This window comes from Hemicordylus capensis, chromosome 3 (genome assembly GCF_027244095.1).
Source record: "Hemicordylus capensis ecotype Gifberg chromosome 3, rHemCap1.1.pri, whole genome shotgun sequence".
NCBI classification, from domain to species: Eukaryota; Metazoa; Chordata; class Lepidosauria; order Squamata; family Cordylidae; genus Hemicordylus; species Hemicordylus capensis.
The window spans coordinates 93,931,608-93,957,438 of NC_069659.1; the positions used below are offsets into that span (position 1 = coordinate 93,931,608).

Below are 25,831 nucleotides of genomic sequence, written 5' to 3' on the forward strand. Positions count from 1 at the left end.
ACAATCCTTTTCCTCAGCTTTCCCTCAGGCACATTCACTTCCCCTCAGGTATACTCACACTCAGCTAGCCCTCAGGGACTACATTGTCCTTCTTCGTTTGCAAGCACTCCCCTTCACTCCTCGTCTCACACAGCTCATCTAACTGAGCTTTGAATGCCCACTCCAAGCTATTGGGATTTTTTGTGCTGTGGTGCTGGACAGGTCACTGGCTAAGGCTGGAACCCTAGACTGTGGAGTCCAGAACACTGAGGGCTTGCTACGGGTTGACCTCTGTACCTAACTGCCTTGGAAACTTCAGTGCTGTCTTCTGCTAGCTGTTGACATCAAGTGCCTTAGTTCTGAAACATAGTGCCAATCTGGCACCTCACAGGAGAGTAAATCAAGCACAGGAACAAAGCTGCTCTTTATCTTCCTCTCTCTTTTCTTTTCCCCTCCTCTGTCTAAATTGCAATACTTACCAGCTGCCTGGCTAATGAAGCTTCTGCTCTCTCCTTGAGAGTTGCTTTCATTCCCTATACAACCAATATTACACTAAAGTTGCCAAATACCTTCTTTTCACATTGTGCCTGTGCCCAATATCAAACAGTCATTTCTTTATTTAAAAAAGCTTTGCCTCTGGGTCTGTTTGCTCCTCTGCGGTACATCAATGTTGTCTTGCCACTGTCTGAACTGCGACATTCAACTTGCAGGTTTGGTTCCAAATAATTCCCCCATGTTGGCCTCAAAGCACAGGGACACACGTGTGTAGTGTACGGGTAACACTCCCACATGTTTGCATTTCCAGGGACAGTTGGGATACATTGCACAGAGGTATACTGAAATGTGTGAATCATATTTAGTCATCTGCCTTTGAACTATGGTTATAACTTCCTGATTTGACTGCCTAGTTCTGTTTTCCTCTGCATGTGTGTATTACCTTTCACAGTCACATGCACACTCTGGCTAGTGGACAGCTGGGGTTGAACCAGAACATTGCATGTGTATTCACCCTCATCCACCTCTTTTTGTACATCTGAGAGCTTCAATGTTCCATTGTTTTCGAATGCTACTTGACGATGGTTAAAGGGAAGAAGGTTAGAATTCTTGTACCACTTGATGGAGTAATACGGATAGCCAATGACTCGACAATGAATGAAGGTATCCCGCCCTGCTATTGCTGTGATATTTTTCATTGGTCGAATGCTTGCTGGCCCTGTAAAGGTAAAAGGAAACTCTTGAAAATAATTTAAGGGCATATTTAGTAGAGGAAATATTAATTTCTTCTAAATATACAAAACCTTATAGATACTGGAAATCAGTCTGTGACTGTTTTTACTTCAAAGAGACACTTAAGGGGACTTCCTAATCATTTTGTGCTTTTTAGTTCCTCTAACCCTACAGCAGGCAGACTAATTAACTGCTCTGCCATGTGCTTCCATCGCTGGAACACTCATGATAAAAATCTGTGCTGAATTACAAATTAAAGGCTGCTGAAGATTTAATTAGTGTTAGAGATGAAATTTAAAAACAAAAAAACACATAGGTTGAATCGTTACTCTTATACGTATGAGTTCACTCAGAAAGTTAATGTTTATTTTGATTTGTGTATATATCACAAGAATTGGTATTACACCACATAAAACTATCAACATAAGTTGAAATATTTTAGATATCTACAATGAATGTAGGGTCTCCAGAGGAAGAGGAAGACATGCAAGCAAACAAAAAATAATTCTACTATATTTTTAAAAAAGTAGCTGAATTGATTAGTAAAGGGAAACAACTATATAATATGCTGAGTAGTATGTTACAGGTCTACATGAGTTTGCAGAGAAAAATGGAGACAGCATTAAAAATGTCATTCTTGGCATTCCATGACAAAGCTCACAGCATGCAGTAATTTTCTTTACTACAATGAGGTTTTGTTTGTTTGTTTGGAGGAGCTGATTTGACAAGCACCTCTTACGTTTATTCGAGCCTGGTACAGGACGACTCCAGCAGAATTGTTGGCAGTGCAACGATACACCCCGCCATCTCGGACCTGAGTGCTGGAAATATTCAGGTAGCTGACCACATTGCCCTCAGAGGTGATGATCTGGCTGATGCGGTGGTTGCCATCTTTAATGATGGGATCTTCATCTAATGTCCATGTGATTGTAGGAAGAGGAGTTCCTTTCACGTTACACATCAAGGAAACACCTTCTCCTGGACTTACTACCTTCTCACTAAAAGCAGAAATTATTTTGGGAGTTCCATCTATTGGAAGAAGAAGAAAAAAAGAAATCTAAGTAAACAAGAATGTACATGGATGAAAAGTGCAAGCCAAGTATTTGGGATGTGGGGCACAGAATTCCTCAACCCCCACACATCAGGGCAAGAACATGTGTAATGAATGAAATTACAAAAAGAAAAAGGCATAGAGTTGATTTTTATAAGCACTACACCTAACGGATTTCAACGTATTTCTTTTTAATGACTACTAAAATGTGTGTGTTTGTGTGTGAGAGGGGGATTATCAGGAACAAAAAGAAAACACATAATACGGATGGTAATTGGAATGAATGAAAATGAGAAACAGTAGCTGTGTTCTCTACTGTCTAAAATTCTATTATGTTCCTCTCCCATCACAACCAGCCCTGCTCCTGCAGAGGCAAGCTCTGAAACCAGCAAGGGCATAGCAAGTAAGTAAATGAGTAATATTTATTTACGGTCATAGATTGGAGTGGGCACTGGGACTAAGGTGTTTTAATAGTTTTAACTTCTTAATTTTAATTGTTGAAATGTTGTAATCTTTTATTGGCTGTTTTTATTGTTTTGTAAACTGCCCAGAGAACTTGCGTTTTGGGCGGTATAGAAATGTATCAAATAAATAAGGTAGGTTCCTGTCCCCACCTTCTTCAGAGAGCTGCAAAGGGGAGAGCAAAGAGCAAGCTGTAAACCAGCTAAGTAGGCCACTTCTATCTCAGGGGCCGGGGACATTTTTCCCCACCCCACCCGCCCACAGACACACACACTTTGTTACACTGTAGCTATGCCCCTGGTCCCAGGCAAAATTGGTTGCATGCTGGCACATCCTAAACACTGGGGGAAGAACAATCAGAATGCATGTCTCCCCACCCACCCATTGTGGGCTTTGGGGGAGATGTGTGTGCCCACACTTCTCCCCATATTTGAGAGGGCAGTTTGGAGTATCATCTGTGATTTGGTATGCTGGCCTCCCAGAATTCCAAATCATAGGGAGAAACTCTCCCCGGGCTCAGTCCTTACCTCTGAAGACAAATACAGTGAAGAGTGGCATGGTTACAGAGTGGGGGTATGGTTAGCCATATACTCTCAGATACACTCCCATTCTCCTGTATCTGGGTACAATGTACCCATTTGTACAACAACTGAACAAGGTGATTCTCTCTCACTTTCATCCATACCGGCTACCATGCAACTCTACTATAATGTTCCTCTCTCAGTACAACCACTTTGGATGCTCAACCAGATTTCTGTGGTTTTCCCCACAACCAACTTGGCCCATGATCATTCTCTTTCATTCTCAGTGGGGTAACTAACACAGTGAAATGAAGCAGGTTGGTTTAGGGACAGAGCAAGGTGAGGTTTATAGTATGTACATACTAAATTGATATTTAACATATCAAAGATACAAGAGCCCTCTTCAGACATTAAGGATGTCAGCTGCACTCACACAACAGCAAAAGTGGGGAGGAAGTCCTGCCCCGCGCTGTCACTCACACACACAAACCCCAGTTAGCCCATCCACACCTATGGCCCCGTTGTCTGAAGGGGGAGGCACTGTAGGTGTGATGGGCAGCGCTTCGGTGAGTGGCAGCCTCAGGCAATCCAAGTTGCAGCTCACAGAAGCGCCGGCCATCATGTTTACGGCACCTCCTCCTTCAGACAAACAGGGCCAAATGCATGAATGGGCCAGCTGGAGGGGGTGAATGACAACACAGGGCAGGGCTTCCTCCCCGCTTTTGCAGTTGTAAGTATGAGTGCGGCTGGAGCTCATAACGTCTGAAGAGGGCTCTGGTAATATTGGGAATAAGCACAACCTGTCTCAATCCAGAGAGAAAGTTTCCAGTATGAGATGAGCCTCAATCTCGCCATGTGTCTACCATATTTCAAGGCATTAAAATGACTGCTCATGATATTTCAAAGCAAACATCAGCTCGCTCACACACTGCAGTAGTTTCTCCACATCAGTTACAAGCCCCTCATATTGTGAGCTTGTGGAATGCCAGAATATCAAGCTTCCCTTGCGCGCCTAGCAATGTTGCAAACAACTGCTCAATACATTGCAAATTAAAGAAGGTGTCAATTCCATACACATTTTTAAAACATTGTTAGCAAGCTAAGGACAATTCTAGACAAAGTACTTCTGGAAGTCAGAGAGTGAAAATATTTTTTAAAAGGTAGCGTAACACATATGTGCATATCTTTCCCCCATAAAACCCAGCATATTTTCTGGAATTAAAACACATGCTACTGTTTCCATACTGCATTACATTTGTACACACTTTTAGACAGGGGCTGTTTGAACACATGCCTTCAAAAAGTACAACAGTTCTCACATTCTCAGTGCAGTTCAAGGGGCTCCTGGTTTGTGCAAAACTTCTGATGTGCCTTTGGAGCTCCTCCAAGCATAGGCTCTCTCATTCACTTCAATGGCAGGGCTGCCCTACACATGCAGAAGTTAATAGCAACTGATACCATGGAGTGGAGGGAGCTGTGTGATTCTACACAGATTCTAGTCATATACAAGGGCTTGCTGTGGTTAGGCCTCTCTGAGCCCTCTGGGCCGTATGACCAGATATGCTTGTTAAACCAGGAGTCAGCACCATCAGAGGCAACCATACCAGGGCTGGTTGCGAGGAAGGTATCCAATTTTTAAAATTCTTTTCAAAACCTTGATGTATAAAATTAATGAGAAGTTAATTTCAGAAATATAATTCCAGCTGTTATCTCTTGAGGCAGTACTGAAAATTGTAGTTAGAATAGATTTAAACATAACTGGGATCAGAGAGTGCAAAAGTCTTATTCCAGGTAAGGCTCACATATGCAAAATGGATCTACTTACTGATAGCATGCACTAAGCCCTGGATGCAAGCATAACATTGTCAACCAATCAGGGCAGCTCCACACATTACAACTGCTGTGGGAAACATATGCAATTTCCACAGGAAAACACATAAAGAGTGGATGTAATGTATAAATGAACATGTGTCTTTAAACACCCCTGTACACAGATCTGAGAACCCATATCTACTTATGGTTCCCACTTGTGTGAGCATGTTAAAAGATATAGTCATGGTATTACACGCACTTAAAAGGGATACTCATATTACATCCACATGTTTCATGTTCATTGGGGTAATCATTTGTTAATAACTATGTGTGAATCAATTTTAGGTCAAATCAATTAAACTCGAATCTGGTCAATTCGAGTGATTCAACCTCCAAATGAATCTGCCCAGTCACCCCTGGCCAAATTCGAGTTCAAATCAAATCTCCCCAGATTCTATTTGAATCAATTCAAGATTCATGTTTCCCTTATTCATTCTCTCTGATTCCCAGCTTTCATTTTAAAAGAAGAAGAAGAAGAAAGCTAAGCTCTAGCCCTAGAAGAAGTCGATTTATAAAGCAAAATGTGGGGTCACTATTTTTGAAGTGTTTAGAATCTCTGGTGTGCAATGACTTTTCCTCATAATGAATCCCTATGAGGATTCATTACACACCAGAGTCTAAACCCGTCAAAAATTCCTAAACCGAGTACCCCACTGCCTTGCAGGTAGGAGGGAATTCCCGCAAGGCAGTGGGGTGCTCAGTTTAGGATTTTTTAAAAGTGTTTATATTCTTTGGTGTGTAATGAATCCTCACAGGGATTCATTATGAGGAAAAGTCATTGAACACCAAAGAGTCAAAAATAGTGACTGCACATTTTGCTTCATAATTCCACTTCTATAAGTGCTAGAGCTTAGCTTTTAAAAAAATGAAAGCTGGAGATCCGGGTTATGGTTAGGGCTTCAAATCCTCATTATTCCCTATGGTGGAAATATACAGAATCACTAAAAACCAAAAACTTTCATTGAAAAATCAACCGAGTGCCCCACCACCTTGAAATCTGGGTGGTAGGTGGCACCCATGGGGCCCTACCAAACACCCCAATTTGGTGCCCTCTGAGCCTTTGAAAGTGGGTCAAATCAAGTCAAATCCAACTTGAATCTAATCCAACTCAAATCAAATCTGATCAGATTCGGGTTTGCAGAATCAAGTCCGAATCAAATCTGGCTGATTCAATTCTACCTCAAATTGAATTGCAAAAATTGATTCATGCATATTCCTACTTGTTAACTCTAACATTTCCTGCACATCATATTGTATAGAGATCCTCTTAGCATACAGGAATTCATTACTGTCACTGATGAGGAACGGAAAGGTTCAGTTCAATTATCTGGGTTATTACTAGCTACTGCCTATACCAGCACTGTGCTTAGGGGTTGAATGCAATTTTGCCAAATGTATTGGCTACCACTATGTCCTCAGCAACCACTGCCAGAGGTCAGTCACTCTCCCTTGCCCTCCCCCGCAGATCACCATTGTTCTCTGGGTGCATATTTCACACAACTGGCGACAGTCAGGCTTCTTGAAGCTAAAGAGCAGGCAAGAGACTGCATCAAGCAGGGAAGGTGAGACTGCAGCAGGAGGTGGGGAAACCGCATGTAAGCTGTTGCCCAGAGCCCCAGAAGGTCTGACTGGCCCTGGACTGGCAATTTGGAGAGGGAGCTGGATTTAACACATTTTCACTCACCCACCCCCATATAGCAATCTAGGCCCTATGGGAATATCACATTTTAATTCCATGGGCAATCTAATGCAGAAGGAAAATAGTGACATATATTAAGAGCCAGGCCTACACATAATGGATCTTTGGAACTGCTTAAGCTCTTGTTTCATTCATCTCAAAAGCATACAGAAGACACAGGCTTGGCTTTGTCAGTAGTTTTCAAATTTCAAATCGCCAAGCTCTGGCAACAGGGTGGGGGTGATAGTGGGTAGAAAGAGCAGCAGTGCTTCCTTTGCTCTGCACAATCCACATGGGGCTTTAGTGTTTTGATATTTCTGCACACGGAAACATGTAAATATGCCAGCAGGAGCATTATTCAGTCAGATATCCATTCATTCTCTTTCTTTGCCACTCCCACTTTATTTTAATCCTAGGCAAGGCAATACACGAAAAAAAGTGTTCATGTTTGCCTTTTCTCCTCCTTTCACCAACACTCCCCCCACCTTCTTCCTGTGCATTAGCACTGTCCTCTCTGGGAAGACAAAAAGCTACAGGCTTTTTATCCTAATGGAAATTGACACACAACAAATAAATCAGGGAACATGCTCAGTCCGCACCTCTGCCTCACCCCCTACCCTGGCCCCGCTTTTTTTAAATTCCAGTGACAAGCTTTTTGGAGATGAAAGCAGACATTATTTTCCCAGTGAGACCCGAGTGTCTTTGCAATCTTTCCTGCTGTCGTTCTCTGATAACCTGCATTCTCTTGACATCATTATAGATTATCAATATGCTCTTTAGGCTCTCTGAGTCACAGGAGGTGGTTGCCGAGGCAACTAGGTCCAGGCAGGTAATATCTTCTCCCCCTCCCCCCACAATTACTCTAAAAATAGTGGCCTGGCCAGGCTTGCTCTATAGCCTCATTAGCTCTAGACAAATTGATTGCTTTCCTCAGTTGATTATTGTAAGGAACATTGTGTCAGTAACTTAGAACTGCCATATTTCCAATAGACATTCAAATCTATCAAGAAAAACAACGCTGGGATTAAATGTAGGTAACAGAACATGGGGAGATCTTTTTATTTGTTTCTATTGGAATATGCATTTATTAAAGGGAACACTATTTTAAACAATAAGCCATTCATTCAAGCCTTTACTTCTGGAAGACAGATACCGGCTAATCCAAATACTTTGCTGTCGCATTAATTTCTTTATCTGTTTATCTATTAAAAAGTGTAGGCCTTACTGCTAGGCAACTCCTAAAGACAATCCTAGAAAAGCATCTAGAACAACTTGCAGACAAAAACACTTTTGATGAAATAGCTGTAGTTAGAGGGATTATTTCTTCTCAGCATTGGAGTTAATGAGGAGAAAAAGGCAGCAATCTTTGCATTTGGAGAGATGGTTTACAATGAAGTTTTCATCAGCCCTGTCCTAGTGACATTGCTCCTTTGTCATATCCTGACAAATGACAATATGGTACCAAACAGTAGTTTTAGTACTCCCATCAGCATCAAATTTACAGCCTAGAAGGGAGGGCAGGATCAGGTCTGGTGTCTACAGTCAGCCAAGTCAGTCACTGATCAGGGTTCCCAGACTATCAAAAGGCACACAATCAAGGTCCTAGTCTGTGCCCAACTTCGAGTGGTAGCAATGGTGTGACTCTCTTGGGCGGAGAAGTTGTTTCATTGCTGGCCCTTGCACCACCGCACTATTTTAATGCAGTGCACCTGCTGTACTGCAGTGTGACTGTGATGCAGGGTGCATTGCATTGTGTGTTTTTAAAAAATATTATGACTGCTAAGGACTGCTTGAGGCCACTGCCCCACCACCCCAATAAGCCACCCTGGGCGCGTTAAAATAGAGAGCGGCTACAGTGCAGCTACCATAAAGCACTCAACAGGGCTTAGAGGGCTCACAAAAACACTTCTCCTGGGGGCCCCTGGAATCTGGAGCTAGTCCTGAGTAAGAGAAAGCCTTTTAATATTTCATCTGTGTCATCAAAACTTGCAGAGTTTCTGTTACCCCTACTAATTGGGCAAAGAGGCACCTTTTTAACATGGTGATTCTCTTTATTTAGCAGCGGGGGGGAGTAACTGGCCCTATCTCCCCCCATCACAGTACTTCCAGTGACTGTTGCTAGTGTCTGTCTATGTTTACTTTTAGATTGTGAGCCTTTTGAGGACAGGGAGCCATCTTATTTATTTATTATTTCTCTATGTAAACTGCTTTGAAAACCTTTTGTTGAAAAGCAGTATATAAATTGTTGTTGTTGTTGTCTTTCCTTCCTGCACTAACACTAGTCATCGCTATACTTTTTCAGGTTCTGGTGTCACAAACATTCCAGAAGGACCATTCTACCTTCTGTGAGTTTGTTATATGTTACTCTGAAGCAATTAAAAGTATAAAAGAACTGTTACCAAAACACATGTACCTAAAAGGATACAACTTCCAAAATTCCAAGTGTTCATTGTTCAAAGAGACTGCCTCTGTTGCGTGGTGCTCCGAGTGCCCCTGGCAAATGAGGTGAGCTGGGTGGCTACTAGGGAGAGGCATTTTTCAGAGGTTGCACCCCGTTTATGCAATAGCCTCCCCAGAGAGGTTCACCTGGCTTCATCACTTTGTTCTTTTAGATGCCAGGTAAAGACCTTTTTGTTCATTCAGGCCTTTTAAATTTGAATTTTGATTTTTAAGTTTGAATTTTGATTTTTAAATTTGATTTTTAAGATTTTTAAAAAAAAATTAATTGTTTTGTATTGTATTTTGGGGTGTGTGTGTGTGTGTGTGTGCTGATTTCATGTGTTATGCATTTTTACTTAATGTTTTAATGCTGTGTTGTGAGCCGCCCAGAGAACAATTTGTTGCGGACGGCTGCAGGTGTCTAGAGTTTGGCCCTCTCAGTCTTTAGTAATATAAAATTCCTGATTGTACTTTACGGTGTTAGGTTGCAGGCACAGAGCTACCAAGAAGCTGCAATGGTGACGCTCTGCCTACCCTCCTGTCCTCACTAAATTTCTGAAAGCAAGCATTACACACAACAAATAAAGCAATGAATGTGCTCTCAGGCTGCACCTCTGCCTGGGAAACATTGGGGGCTTTTCATCTACCATCTTGAAATCATATCCAGTTCTTCAAAATTGAAAATTACATAATTTAAACATTATTTCAATTACTGTGAATATATCACTTGACTTTGGGGGCCAATTTGCATCTTTGTCCAGGTTCCACTTGAGGCAAAGGTCCCAGTCCAGGTAAGTTACCATTTCCTTCCAAGACTTGATCAGAGTATAACCATAACATACATGTTTATATAGAATGTTAGAAAGTGTACAACATACCCTAAAACAGGCAATGACTGACCTTCTAGCACCACCTGAACATAGTCTTGTGCAGACATCTTGTCCTTGCGTACAAAACACTGGTATGCCCCACCATCGCTTTTGGCCATGCCATCCATAATAAGAGTCTCATGATTGACCCCAAGGATCCTCACATTGTTCCCAGGGTTGATGATTTCACCATTCCGGTACCAGAAGAGTTCATGGTCCTCTGTTCCAGCCACACTGCAGGACAAGGACACTTGACTACCAACACTGCTCTTAACTTTCCGTGGACTGATTGTGGCTTTTAGAGGCTCTAAAGATTCAAAAGAAAAGAAAGAAAGGAAATAAGGAGCCACTTTTTGAAACAAGACACAGCACTAAGAGATTAGTCAGTATTAGTAAGATGGCATGCCCAGCAGGTTTGTAGTTGATCTAAACACATAGGAACTATATAGCCAGGAGCTGCGGCCAGTGGTGCCTTCCCCACAGTTGGGCTCCAGGTTACTTCACACTCTTGGGAAGGAAGCTATCAGTGGGCCCTTCTAGCCCCATTTGGTCATTAGAGATGTGGGGGGTGGGGAGTGGGGAATAATACCCTTGAGAATGTACAAAATGCAAAACAGACTAGGAGAAGAGGTTTTCAGGGCAATGACTATCATTTCCATACAGTACCTCTAACTTAAATTGTAACTGAAATATATACCTGAGATTATTCCAAATATTCCTGATGCTAATGTGGATGGGAGATCATGGTCCACAGGTACACACTGTTAAGTGAAATGATAACAGGAACCAAATTGTTCTGTCACTGAGTGCATGGACGATAACCATTCTGGGAACATCAGAGAAGAAATAAAACCTAGGGCAGCTGCCATGCTGAAATCAGTTGTGATAGTTTCAGTGTTCAGCAGAGTTTTTTGTTTCCTCACTTTGCCTTCTAGCATATGTCCACAAGCTTCTCCTGATCATGAGTTTAATGCAGCAAACTGTAGCATAATATTAATGAAGCTGCCATAAAATCATTACCACCATGTATGCTTAAAGCAACTCTCATTCTGCTCCAGGATCTGCTGCTAGTGGTGATACTAACATACAAACAATCGGAAAACTTACTTCATCCTTTGCAGTGTGAGATAGCATATTATATATGCAGATGGAACACCAATACTCTGCTTGCTTTACACAATAAGCAAGTTATAAGAGCAATCCTACATCTTTTATTACACAAGGCCTATTGTGTTCAATGGAGCTTACTCACAGGGAAGTGTGTATAGGATTGCACTCAAAAGCTATTATTAGCAATGCATAGTTATTCTTCGGTTAGCACATGCATTAACTGCAAATGTGTTTCAGTAGATTCTGGTGATTTACTCTGACTTTAAAACTATTTAATACTAACTAAGCTATTTAGAATGGGGGAAATGATCCAAGGAATAAATGGGCAATTCACAATTCATCTCAGCATTAGCAGAATTATACCCAATATTTCCTCCTGACTTTGTTTGTCTGATTTACACATTGACATTGCAATGTTCTGTTTAGCTCATGGATTGAAGCCCATCTCAAACAGATTTACCATTTTTTAAAACTAGAAACCATGTGTCCAACACAACCTCCATTCTAGGTGTCCCATGAGGTCTGTTCGTACGTTCTGAGATGCACTTACGTTTGACATGCAAACGGCCTATCACCTCAGCAGTACCGTAGTTATTCCACACTTCACACACGTAGTTGCCTGAGTCTGACGGGCGTGTGTTTTCAATCAGCAGGCCTGTCACTGTGGGCCGGAACCTGCTGTCAGGCTCCCAGGGAACATTGTCCTTCAGCCAGCGGTACTTTGGTGCTGGGTGTCCAGAGGCTTTGCAAGGCAGCTCCACTCGCTGACCTGTCATGGCTTTTCGGTGTTCAAACCCATCCAAGATAGATGGAGCCGAGTTTGCTGGGTCTAGAAAGGCATGTAGATAATATTAGAGCTGCAAGATTTAGTTGAGTTGATTCATTAGTGAGATAATCTATTTAAAATGGTTTGATCCATTCAAAGGTGACCCAGATTCACTGGGCAACATTTAAAAAAATAATAATAATAGTAAAGTATTTACAAAAAACAAGGCTAGCAGGCACCATTTCAGAAGAGAGACATTCCTTTTCCCCTCACACAGATGCTCAGGGATTCACAAATGTACTCAATATGGCCCTTTCATGAGGACAAGCATCTATCCATCCCTCTGAAACAAACAACAAACCCCAGTGCTCCTCCTGAGTAGACCAGATAATTATGTGCTATACTTCGGAGGCACTCCATGCAATCAGAAACATAGCACTTGGTCATGGACAATCCCCATTCCAAAACCTCTAGCTCAGGAGAAGCGCTGGGGCTCATTCATCTTGCACTGTGCTTCAGAGGTGCCCAGATCCCCTCTGAAGTGCATAAAAATTGTGGAAATGATCCTCCTCCCTGCTTACATCTCCAAACTGAGGAGAATTGATGCTCACCCTTGTTTTGCTTCCAAAGTGCAATGCAACATGAATTAGGGGATCCCTTTCCCTGGCCTTTGAACTGGGGAGCAGACAGAGGATTGTCCCAGATCTTATACTACAATTCAGAGGTGCTCAGGATGAGCTTACATATTTTGATCGGGTACTAATGTACGTAGTTCGGAAACTTCAGTTAGTTCAAAATGCAGAAGCCAGACTGGTTTCTGGGGCAACCCAGAGAGACCATATTATGTCTGTTTTGAAACAGTTACACTGGCTGCCGATATATTTCCAGGCAAAATACAAAGTACTGGTTATTACCTTTAAAGCCCTGAATGGGTTAGGTCTGGGTTACCTTAGAGAGTGCCATGATCCCCAATGCATGTTAAGGTCATCTGAGGAGGTCTGTCTCCAGTTACCACCAGTCTGTCTGGTGGCGACTCAGAGGCAGGCCTTCTCTGTAGCTGCTTCGGGGCTATGGAATGCACTCCTGGCAGAAATCTGTAATCTGAATTCATTGTTGGTCTTCGGGAGATCCCTTAAAACCTATCTGTTTGGCCTGGCCTTCCAGGGTTTTTAATCTGTTGTAAATTGTTTTTAACGGCTGCAAGTGTTCAGCCTGGTTCTCCAGGGTTTTTAACTGTTTAAATGTTTTAACTGTTGATAAGTGTTATGCTGTTTTTATAATTTTGATTGTACTGTAATTGTTTTTACTTTGATGCAAACCACCCTCAGCCATTTTTGGAAGGGTGGTATATAATGGAATACATACATACATACATACATACATACATACATACATACAATTTACATATTTTCTTGCTATAGGTTATTAATTTGCAGGTGTTGGTCTTGTATGTATGACTGTGATTTTAAAATTCATTTCATTATATATTTGATTGGCTCCAAAAGAATGCTAATGCAAGCAGAAGGCATGGGCTCCATGAGTGGTTTCAATTGCCGTTTGTTGGATCCAAGCCACTGTATTTAATAATGGCACTGTGATACCATTATTAGCATATCAGACCAACTATTCATATATCCAACTGGTTTTCAATAAAGGGAATACTATTGTCACTTTTTGGTTCCTGCTATTTGCGAGCACTCCTTTCTTCTCTTTTTTAAGTCCTGAGTACCTGCACTAGCCAAAATCTGTGGACCCCTGGAAATCCCTTTTCAAAGATATTTACAAAGATATGCATCTTCTGATGTGCATACATCATCTAAAAATAGGAAAATGTTTTTCCCTTCAGGATGGTTGTTTTATTCATATGCAAATACATGCAGATAATTTAATTTAATCAATTAAATAAAATTAATAGCTACTAGCTGTGCATGGTGGACTTTATTGCTCGTGTGGCTAAAGGACAAAAATCCTTATCAGTGTAGACCCCCCATACACCCCCCCCCAAAAAAGGAGAAAAAGCCTTTTGACTACATTCCATTTCTGAGGGGGGAAATATTTTTACCTAAACCAAGTATCACAGTCCTCACCCACCTACTGTAGGTTTGCCTACAAGTAACGTCAAATCTTGTCCTAGAGTTGAGCCCATTCTTCTCAAGAACGTTGTTTGTTTGTTTAGTTATCCACAATGGTGAAACTGATTCCAGATTCTCAAATTAAAAGAATCAACTAGAGGTCATAAACAAGCCCACAACACACTTTGCCTAGAATTAAATGTGTGAAATTGCACCAAATTTTTTTAGGTGATGGAAGGTTTGAAACAACCCATCAATGCAATTCTCATTGTAGGAACATGGTCTGTATGTGTCACTATGCACTGTCAGGACTCACTCAGTCTCTGACTCATAGGAGACCCCTGACCCCAATTAGAGCTCCCTAGATGTAGCAGACACTGAGCTGCCAGAGTTTGTCACCTACTCAGAGAAGCCCAGGAGCTCTGGGAACCCAGTGCCCACCAACAAGGCTCTTCTCCTATCTCCAGAACCCCTTCCATTATTCCCAGGAGCAGAAAAGATGCTGTGCCAGGGTCAAACTCAAACACTGGAAGCGAAGCGCTTGTTTGGTTGCTTGGAATCTCCCTCCCAATGGGCCTACTAAGGGATGGGGAGGAGGCCAGCTCAGTCACCTGTTTTTGATCAGTTTTGCTCCAGGAAAGGGAGAGACTCTGGAATCCTACACAGGGTCATAGGATGAAAGCTTAAGTTGGTGGTCCACCAGAATATTTTCACACAAGCTTTTGGGCAAGAGCACAAATACTCCAGAGCTCTCCCAGTTCCAAGAAGCACTCCATTAGATTGGAAACACATCCCTGATGGGACAGGGGGGTGACAGGGGAGTTCTGAAATATTTGTGCTCTTGTACAAGTGTGTCTGCAATCCAGAATGTCAGGGACTAGCACAGGGCCCAGTGCTGTATAGGCACTGGGGTTTGGAGCATGCACACACACAGAATGAGAAGCTCTACACACACACACACACACACACACACACACACACACAGCACTGGTAATTGCTGCTCTTCAAACTGATAACATTGATGGTCTGATGAAGCATCATTCTAACTATATGAACTTATTTCCATTCTCATTATTAAAAAGGACATCTAAACTTTGCTGCTCTTTTGAAGCCATATCTTTGCTGCCTTTTCTGACTCAATATCACCCCCAAAGGCCACCTATATGGAGGACCTCAGAGCTTCTTTATTAGGAATCTGTGGCCTCCAGCTCTATATATTTAACTTGAAGTGGATTGGACAAGCCATTGATTTTTAATATTTGTTACTAAAACCATCAAAAAAGTGCCATAAGTGGATTGTTTCACGGCAAGAAATTACAAAAACCTCTGGAACTGAAGCCTACCCATGTGGAGAAAACCACCCTTTGCCTTCATAAAAAAGGGCAAAGCACCCTGCTTTTTGCCCCACCCTTTAGATCACCTGGAATGAGTTGGCATAGGACTGATACTGAGCACAGATTTAGGGCGGGGTGTGTGTGTGTGTGTGTGTTTAATATGAAGCAGATTGGTCAATGCATTGGTTTTTTAATGATTTTTCCCTACTGCGGTAAAGCTGCCAGAAAGAGTTCTCTCTCTCTCTCTCTCTCTCTCTCTCTCTCTCTCTCTCCATAGAGTACTTCACACCTAGTGAAAATGGAGCAAACTGTAAACAGCTAAATAAACAAACTATAGAGAGAGGAGAGGAGAAAAAATGCACCATGCTCAAGCTGGTTTGCAATCCAAAAGGTCTGAGTGAGAACTGAATCAAGAGGCATGTGTTGTGCTTTTTACTCCCCCCCCCTTTACAAATGCACTATATGTCCAAGCTGGTTAGACATGTCCAAACAAACTCACTCGTACTATTTACACAGTATGTAATCTGTCAGTGTGATTCTGTCATCATATGAAATATTAAGGGCATGCTGATTTGCCCTCAGCCCTGGACCCCCACTAGGGACTTCCCTGCCTTCTTATAACATCAAACAAAAGGGCTGATAGAAAGGTCGAAAACTTTCGGCTGTGGCAAACTGTAGATGATCGGTAGAAAGAAAGAAAAATGTCTGTGTGTGATTGTTTCAGCTGACTCTGTGTAAGCAAGCAAGAGGTAGAAGGAGGGAGGGCAGAGCAGTCATCAGCATTGCTAGTACACAATAACTAAAAAGTTGAGGTTGGTAGTTCACATGCACTACCAGGCATTATTGCAGCTATGCCCATGCTCTTATGCAACCCCTCCACTTGCAGCCAGCCTTTGCTGATTCAACAGCTCTTTCTTTGAGTTCTGCCTCCAGCTGCTGCTTTGTGAAGTCTGGGTACGGACATGTGCACATCAACTTCTAGGCACATATCGACTTTATGCATGGACATACCTCTTCCTGTGTCCTCAGTGATTGCTCTGGATTGCTGCTGAAGAATCCAGTCACCTCTTATGTAGTAGGGGATCATCCATAAAGTATATCAGACAGTTGTCACCAGGCTTGGACTGGCCCACAGGGCAACAGGGCATATTCCCAGTGCACCCCACCTGGGGGGCACCCCTGCACAGTAGCAGTGAATACTCCCACCCTTAAGTACCCATTCTGCTCAAAACCCAGTGCCCTCTCCACATACACTCCACCGCCCTCTCAGTGCCCCCAGAGCAGCCCTGGTTGCCACACTGGTCCTATTTTACCCAATACCCTCATTTCTCCTTTGCTACAAATTCACATCCCTTTCCTTCCCCCAAAATAACAACTATTTATTGGCTGCCCCATAACAATTGTTCTCTGGGCAGCTCAAAGTAAAACTCAAAGGTACCAGAAACTAGTAAACTATTCTGTATTTCTAAGCATGTCTTATTACAAATTGATTTACTATGCAAATAATTTCTGAAATGAATATAAGCAAGTGACACTTTTCCAAAAATGCTAGTTCCTGCATTAGTCATAGGAAAATGAAGCACTTCCAGTTTAGTAAATATAACTTTATACCTGATACAAAAAGTCTAGCACTGTTGCTCTGTCGTGTTTCTCCAGTGTATCTGTGCCGTGTGATACATCGGTAATTATACAATCCATCTTCATTCTGTACATCTATAATATACAAGGCTCCCGTGGATGTGATGAGAAATCTAGATCCTGAAAGACACAAGAATATGCAGAGTAAGAAACCAGAAGAGCTTTCTAAATCTCAATTCTTCTATGCTGAAGAATTGCAAATGTTCCTGTCAGACACCAATGATGCACATTGTTGCCAACAATTATACTCTTAAATGATCAGTGTATCAATACCTATGTTTAACTCAACTGCACTTCATAAAGAAGCACACTTAAAAAAATTATATTGCAGGATCTCTTGAGAAAGATATAATTAATTCAGTATTCATCAATGCTGCAGCAGAGAAAGTGTAAAGATATTTTAAATAACACTGAAGAGAGGGATGAAATTACTTATTAGCTGTGAGTCAGCTAGTGCAAAATACAAAGGCATATTTTTTTATGTTAGCAATGAACCTGAATATGAGATATATCATAATTACATAGGATGATATACATAATTATACAAGATTATATGCATAATAAAGCAGTATTAGACCACATCAGACTTAATGTGCCAAAAAAGAAAGAGAGAGAGGGAGGGAGAGAGAAAAGAAAACCAAAAAAGAAACAAGAATGTGCAATCAGAATGTGAAGAAAAAATGACTGAAGATATGAACAATATTTTTTCCAATATAATATTTACATTCAATCATTTCCCCAAAAGAGCTCAGGGCAGCACGTATGGGCAGCATGGGTATTACACTCACACCAACCCTGTAAGTGCCCATTTCCTCTATGCCTGAAAGACTGAGTCATACAAAGATGAAGTCTCAAAGAGGAGCTTTCCATGTAGTCAAGCTAACAGCCAGGAAGTGGTCATGGGATTCCATCCCATATCTTCTTTCATAATGATTTAAGACAAAAGATTGTGCATCTAAGTTAGTTTGCTAATTGTGTAAACAATAAGTAAGACCTAAGTAAGATTTACTTAATGCTTCCTGTAAGTCAATATGTCAGCAATGTAATGCGCATATTTTATGCTTACCAACTTTTAGTTTTTCTTTGTTTTACACAATAAAAGGTCTTTTTGTTGAGAGTTTACTCACTGCTTTAAGTAAGCATTTATTACTACCCTTCTGCAATTAGATTACAGGAATACACCCCAAGTGAAATAGTTTATTTCAATCAGCTATGGTTTTTAAAAAAAAATTTCAAGCATACACAATTCCAAGATATGCTATTTTAATCAAACACAGGAACAAAATTATAAACTCCTCCCTAACTTCAGTCAAGGCTAAACACACAATCACCACTAAAATACAAAGAAAGCATACATACTTCTTTTTATGGAAGAATGGTTCCTTCCCTTCATTCTTTAAACAAATGATACAAACTGTATCGTAGGAAATTATTTTGGCTCTGTTCATGCTTAGTTGCCAGGCTCTTCCTACTTCATTTTCTTCTCAGGGATGTTCCTGCCTAACCTCTTGCGTCCCACCAAATGTACACACACACCCTTATTTTATTTATTTTTACATTTATAACCTGCTCTTCCTCCAAGGAGCCCACAGAATGATGTGCATAGCAAAGACTATGAAGTGGGTTAGGCTAAGAGGTAAGTGACTGGCCTAGCGTCACCTTACTATGCCATCCCTAGAATAAGAGTGCTCTGTGCAGGGAATTCAATAATAGGAAACAGAAAAGTGAACACCTGGAACTCTGGCATGGGAGGGTACTAGCTGGATGGTGGGTCTAGGCAAGTCACAATGACCAGTAACCAGAGATGATGGGAGTTTCAGGCCAGCATCTGCAGGTGGGCTGCAGTTTAAACCCCCTGACCTAGGCAGTGATCCAGGATAGTGGTGTGCATGGACCGTTTGTTGCAGTTTGGTCTGAATTTGGACTGAACCACAGTTATGCAAACCAGATTAGTCGAACCGATCAGCTGGACCAGTCGGTTCAACAAACCAGCTCGAACTGGTTCAAAGCAGTACACAATTGAACTGCTCAAACTGGTCCAGTTCGCAATCAAACTGGTTCTGCACATCCCTAGTCCAGGGATATAAAGTGTTGTGAGGTTTTTTGCTTCACAAATGCTCATGCTCCATAAAAAAATTGGTACCATTAGTGAGGAGGGTTTCCCAAATACAGTGGTAAGGGCTTCTTCAAATGCACAGGAATTTGATTTTATACAAACATATACATGTGCAAATTAAGTGTGAAGCCACCATGGACTTCTGTTATATACAATTAATAAGACAGATATAACACTAAACTGTGGAACTTATATTGGGTCTCGCATCCACCTAGACGCACATATTAACCACCCTATTCGGAGTCTGGTTTTGGTTTGTTTGTTTGTTTGTTTGTATGAAAATGCATGAATCCTGGGATTAACAGAATAAAGCATCAATACATTTGTTGCTCAAATAAAAAGAATCAAGTAAACAAGAGAAGATTAGAATGATGAAGTTATGGAGAAAAAGGGGGGGGTAAAGATGAGTGAGGATACACATGGATAGACAGATATACACTTCACGAACTGATAGATGGACTAATGGAAAGTTTATGTGAATGAATATTAGATGTGTATGGAATGGATGGATGAAATAAAAAATGTCCATCCATGTGTTGGTGGATAAATGAAGCTTGTCAGTAAGCAAGAGGGAGTAAGCTGGGATTAATACACAGAAGGTATTTTATCTATTTATTTTAAATATTTGTTTCCTATGTATCAACTGGGGAGACCCGAGTTCAAACTCCCATTCAGCCATGAGACTTGCTGGGTGACTCTGGGCCAGTCACTTCTCTCTCAGCCTAACCTACTTCACAGGGTTGTTGTGAGGAGAAACAAGTATGCAGTACACCGCTCTGGGCTCCTTGGAGGAAGAGTGGGATATAAATGTAATAAAAAATAAAAAATAAATAAAAATCTGATTGGCTACACAGACTAGCAAGCCAGAGGTTTCCGGTTCAAATCCCCGCTGGTATGTTTCCCATACTTTGGGAGACACCTATATCGGGCAGCAGCAATATAGGAAGATACTGAAAGGTATCATCTCATACTGCTTGGGAGGTAGCAATGGTAAGCCTCTCCTGTATTCTACCAAAGACAACCACAGGGCTCTGTGCTCACCAGGAGTCAACACCAACTCAATGGCACACTTTACTTTACTACATGGTCAGCTGGGATCGCTCATGTTTATTTTATTATTTATTTATTAAAACATTTTTATATTGCCCAAAACTTACGTCTCTGGGCGGTTTACAATATCAAGTTTAATCAAGGAAGTAGTTTCCTCTCAGTTAATTTTGTGTTTAGTGATGTAATTGGGTAGCCATGGAGTGCTGCGACACTATCCCATTCACGACATGATCCCCGATTGGCTGAAATAGCCAGTGTGAATAACCCAGAAAGGAGATACAGTAATGAGCGGGGAGATGGTGCCATAGCAGCAGCGGATATGGGAAAAAATGTCACAAACAGACAAAAGAAAGGTGAGCATTCTCACAATGAAGACTGTTTTCCTTGAAATATTTCTGCCCCCACTTCTCAAAAGCACTAATTTCAAAACAAAAATTGAATTGAAAATATTCAGTACAGCTCAATTGATTGTTAAGACAATATCTACACAATAGACTTCTATTGGTTCAGTAGTCATTCCAGGAAGACCTTGGAATTTTATTTCTGTGATGAGGGCTAATGATTTCTAACCCACCCTTCAGCAATATGCAAAAAACCCAAACCTTTTATATTTTATAAGCATCAGAATTTTGCCTCACCTTTATAAAGGCAATGACATACAAAGCTGTTGCCACATCCAATATTATCCCACAGTTCACATTTCTTACCATCACACACAATTTATGATTTAAGTTGCAAAAACATGAATCTTTATTTTCTTAATAGATTTCACACACTTAGATGATGCTCCTTTACAACTAGCTCCTTTAAATAAAATGCTAGACATAAGAGATGACAGAAAAATAAAAGGGGGAAATCTATGCAATTTCTGATGGAGAGCATTTTCATTAAAAGCGACAGCTTGTCAGGTGTAACAAACCCAAGTGCTGAACATCCTTGGTGCCGTACTTCAACATGTCTTTAGAATGCCACATGGATGGAAGACACATTTATTACCTTGTTGATCTTGGGAAGGGTTTTATTCTCTAAGCACATTCAGTCTAATTACTCTTGATTTTCTAGAATGAAATCCATTTCTTAACTTGTCTGCATCATGCTCTGAACAAGAAGATTTTAAAATCAAAATTATGTTTTCTGCCCCAGAGTAATCAGAGTTTATCTGCTTCTTTAAATGTTTGAAACAATTAAGAAATATTGTTTTAAAAAATGAATAATTATCCAGCAACCTACCATAAAAAATAATACAATCCAAATGCCATTTATCACATTTCTATAGCAGTCCTATGAAAACACAGTCACCCCTATGTGGAACAACATGTGTGCTTTGATGCACAAATGGAGCTCCTGATCATGCAGAAGGCTCCATTTACTTCTGTAGAGAGGGAAGATCCTGTATTCATCCCTTCCCATCAGCTCAGAGTTCTCTGGTTCAGTTGTTAATCTGAGCTAAAGAGTAACTTCCTCCCACCTCTGACTGATCTTGCTGCTGCTGTGACAATGGTAGCAGATTAAAAGAGAGGGAAGTTTCAATCTTCCCTACATTCAGACACATGACAGGGCAGCATGCCAGAAACTCCAGGAAATGTAGTTTCCCCAAGAAATCCTACTTTGTCTGGCATCCCAAGAAAACAACATTTCCCAGCATTCCGGCTACACTGCCATAGCAGCATTCCCCAAACACTTGAGGGGCGGGGGGATGAAACAGAAGCCAATCTCCCCCCATGCCATTGGTGTAGCAGCCAAACTGGGAGATAAAGAGAGGGGGAAAGAAATTGCTAGAAGGGTAAGCAGGAAGTGGTGACAGAGATCAGCTACTGGATCTGCTGCAGCAGCAACAAGCACTGACCAACCATAGCAGTTACAATCACCAGATAAGGGGGGCTTGGAGGTCCATGGGTGATTTGTGTTCAGAGAAAGGTGTCAATTTCAAGTACACTTTGGGATAAAAAGTAGCTTTTCAAACAGTTCTCAAACTTTGCTTCTAATGCCAGTTTCCAATCCAAACTCAGCCTGGGAAATTCACTCATTTCTAATTTATAGACACATGACGGTTCCCTCTATGCAATGGTGGATTAAGGCGGAGAGGAGGCATCTGCCTATGGCATCAAAATTTGAGGAGTGGCAACTTTTGCTGCTCCTCAAATTTTGCGGTGCCTCACTGGGGGCAGCAGTAGCTGTAAGGAAGGGACATATGAGGGGAATTCCCCCATTTTGCCTCTAAATATCACTGTCGCTGGTGGCAGGATGGGGTGCGGTGTTGGCGGCTGGCTGCAAGGAGGATGAGGATGCAAGGAGGAAAGAGTTTCCCACTTTTTAACCATTTAAAGCACCAGAAATAGCGTCGACCTGTCTATGGCCCCACCCGTGGCCCCTGCAGTAACATCCTGCATTCAGGGGCGTGGCTCACCACTCAGGCTCTGAAGCTGCGCGAGCTCTCCCCCTGTCTTTTTAGGTAGCGTTTGCTGCCTGACAGCATTTATTTGCCTTTCTGTCCCTCGCTGGTGAGAGAAAGGGGAATATAAATGCTATCAGGCAGCAAACACTGCCTGAAAAGACGGGGGGAGCAGTCGCTCGGGCTCTCCAGAGCCTGGGCCATGCCCTCTGTGCATGTGACAAACACACACTGTCAGGCAGCAGCACACTTACATCCCCCCCACCTCCACAACTTCCCTGCAGTCAGCCGCCGACACTGCACCCCATCCTGCCATCGGCAGCAGCAATATTTAGAAGCAAAAGGGGGTATTTCCTCTCACGCCCCCCTCCCCACAGCAGCAAAAGCCATTTTGCCTATGGGTGGTAAATAGAGCTGTGCATGGAACCGGCTGGCCCGGTTCGGTTTGAGTCTGGACTCAAACCCAACTGGGCCAGTTCGATCAGGCACCCCCTTGAACCCCCCCCCCAGTTTGATTCGGTCTAGGGGGGTCCGCAAATATTTTTCTGTTAAAGTTTTTTTTTTAAAAAATTACTTTACTCCCTTCCGAGTAGTTGCTGGAGCCGGGGGAGGGGGGTCCATGGAGGTTCCCCTTCCCCTCACCGACTTTCTATATGTCCCCATCCGGCTAGTTCGGCCGGCTCTTTGGCCAGTTTTCGGCCTTCCCTGCTTGGCATGATGGCCATTTTGGAGGCCGTGCTCCTGTGCGATTGGCCTCTGCATGGCCTGGGCCACGCAGAGGCCCATCGCGCAGGTACGTGGCCTCCAAAATGGCCACCGTGCCGAGCAGGGGAGGCTGTAAACCAGCCAAAGAGCTGGCTGAACTGTCCGGAGGGGGGCATATAGAAAGCTGGTGGGGGAGGTGGAACCTCCCCCTGCTGCCGCCTCCAGCAACTCCCCGGAAGGGAGTAACGTGGGAAAAAATATATTATTTTTTTAAAAAACAGAAAAATGTTGTCTCTGGGGTCGGACCGAACAGGGAGTGGTTCGGTTTTACCCCAGACTGTTGAACCGAAGCAGCTCGATATCAAACTGGCTCAACATCGATCTGGTTTGCATATCCCTAGTGGCAAAGAGGTTAATCCACTCCTGCCTCTATGGAAGTCAATGGGACAATAAAGGGCTGTGCAGAGTGCTCTATATCCACAATGGGGTTTTATGTCTGGAAACATGCTTAACATTAGAACTTGAATTTCAAGACTGATGAAAACCTGCAATTTCTTTCACATCCAGTTACAGAAGTTGGGTGCACCATCTCTCTGAAAATGCACACAGTGCCCACATTACAGTATTTTTGCCCTGATGCTTTGACATCAACAAAGCTGAAAATTTGCTGTAAAAACCAAAACAATATAATTACATGTGTTTACATGGATGTGTTTATTGTCTATGTGTTTAACTTTTAAAGTAGATTTGCATTTTTAACCTTATATTCCAATTTAATATTTGTATTGTTTTAACAGTTTTGTATTTTTAAAAATGTATTGTAGACTGCCTTGAGATTATTTTAATGAAAGGCAGGATATAAATCAATAAATAAATGGGCGAAGGTATAGCTGGTATTGCCATCCCCTCTCCCAAGTTGATTTCTCTTTTATACACAAAGGCAACAGCAGAGCTAAGCTAACTCACAGAAGTCTCCTCCACACCAACCACTCCTGGTGCTCCTTAGTTCAGCTTGACAAAAGTGACTGGAGGGGAGAGAGAATAGTAACAGAAAGCCAGCAGCAGTGACTATCTCACCCTGGAAGTCATTAGAGATAACTAGACCAAGTGCAGCCACCTCATCACACCCCACCAGCACAGTCACACAGTTTTCAGAAGAAAGCAGCCAACGAAAATATATATGTATGCATCTATACATTCATGATCTTTCATACTTGGTCAGAAAGGGCCAGACAGTGCCCCAATACAGTGCAGGCTCAAAATGGGCCTTGCTCAGTTTTATTCTGATGATCATACAAAACTGTTTAACAGATGCTTATATAAAGTACAATGGAGTAAACCATCTTGCCAAATAAAACATGGAAAAAGCCAGGATTGGGCACGGCTATTTGCATTTTGCATGTTCATGAGTTTGTTATGCAAATCCAGAACTGGGTGCGACACTTAGTAACCTAAGCATTGCAGATGACATTTATTCTAATATTTAATTAACAGAACATGACATAGCCCTTGTGGATGCAGAAAATTGACAAGGAATACATAGCAAAGGTAGAAATATCTCCAGTTGTCAACAGGTGGGATGGGTATATCCACACCCTACTTAACTTCCTGTTCATTTCATGTGGCTGCTGCTCTTTGCTCATTACTCCCACTAGACACCTGGCCCCTTGCTCTCTCTCCATTCCTCACTTGTCATGCCCCCTGCCAGCTCTAGCCACATTCTGTTTTGAAACATTTGACTCTTGGAAACAGAATTATGCAAAGTATATGCAGACATACCCAATTTAAATAATTTCTTTGGGGCACCTGATCTGATTTTCCTTGGATTTTTATGCAGAACACATATGACTCATCTCACATCTCCAGAGCTCTTTAGTGCATGGAATGAAGAGTGTACATTCACATGCCAAATATGGGTCACTTCAAGGATTGTGTCAGACTGTGACAGCCACAAATGATAAGGACTCCAGAAAATCACAATCACCCTGTTTATTTTATTTATGGATTATGAAATATACACAACATATATGTATGCCTATGGTTGAGCTCACTGCAAGGGAAGAACAATCCTGAAATATATATATAAAGGAGATTGTTAAAAAGCAACCTAGTCACCCAGTTTATAAGCCTTTCCAATATTAGTTATCTTCTTAATCAAATGAATTGTGTGCAGTATTAGGTATGTACATACACACTTCACACAGAGAGTAATTGGCCTGGGATCCAAACAGCAGCACAACTATTTTTGTATGTCTAAGTGGGCTTTGTGCTTGTGAGTCTTGAACTGCAATCTGACATGGCACACTGCTGTTGAAACAGGGGATTTTTAAAAGCAGTTTGTAATATAGCATGTAGGCCAGTCATTCAGAGTGACTGAATGCCTCTCCCACCAAAAAAAATATGCCTCTCCCACCAAAAAAAAGACAGAAAAGAAAATTACTGGGAGACTTAAGTTCAAATCTCAGCTCAGCCATGGAGTAGAACCTTTCCCCCTAACCTATTGTGCAGAATTCTCATGAGGAGAAAATACAAATACGATGAATATTTATA

General features: G+C 41.8%; 1 protein-coding gene across 5 annotated transcripts in view; it reads right to left on the bottom strand.

Annotated features, from left to right (window-relative positions):
- The window catches only part of DSCAM (DS cell adhesion molecule), a 579,300-nt gene that overhangs the window by 257,439 nt on the left and 296,030 nt on the right, over positions 1–25,831 (bottom strand). For all 5 annotated transcript variants that reach the window (XM_053310684.1, XM_053310683.1, XM_053310686.1 and 2 more), the window contains 5 exons: positions 16,992–17,138; positions 11,759–12,037; positions 10,130–10,405; positions 1,939–2,235; positions 917–1,192 (listed from right to left, as the gene is read on the bottom strand). In XM_053310684.1, coding sequence (XP_053166659.1) covers positions 917–1,192; positions 1,939–2,235; positions 10,130–10,405; positions 11,759–12,037; positions 16,992–17,138 — 1,275 coding nt within the window. The remainder of the gene's footprint in view (positions 1–916; positions 1,193–1,938; positions 2,236–10,129; positions 10,406–11,758; positions 12,038–16,991; positions 17,139–25,831) is intronic.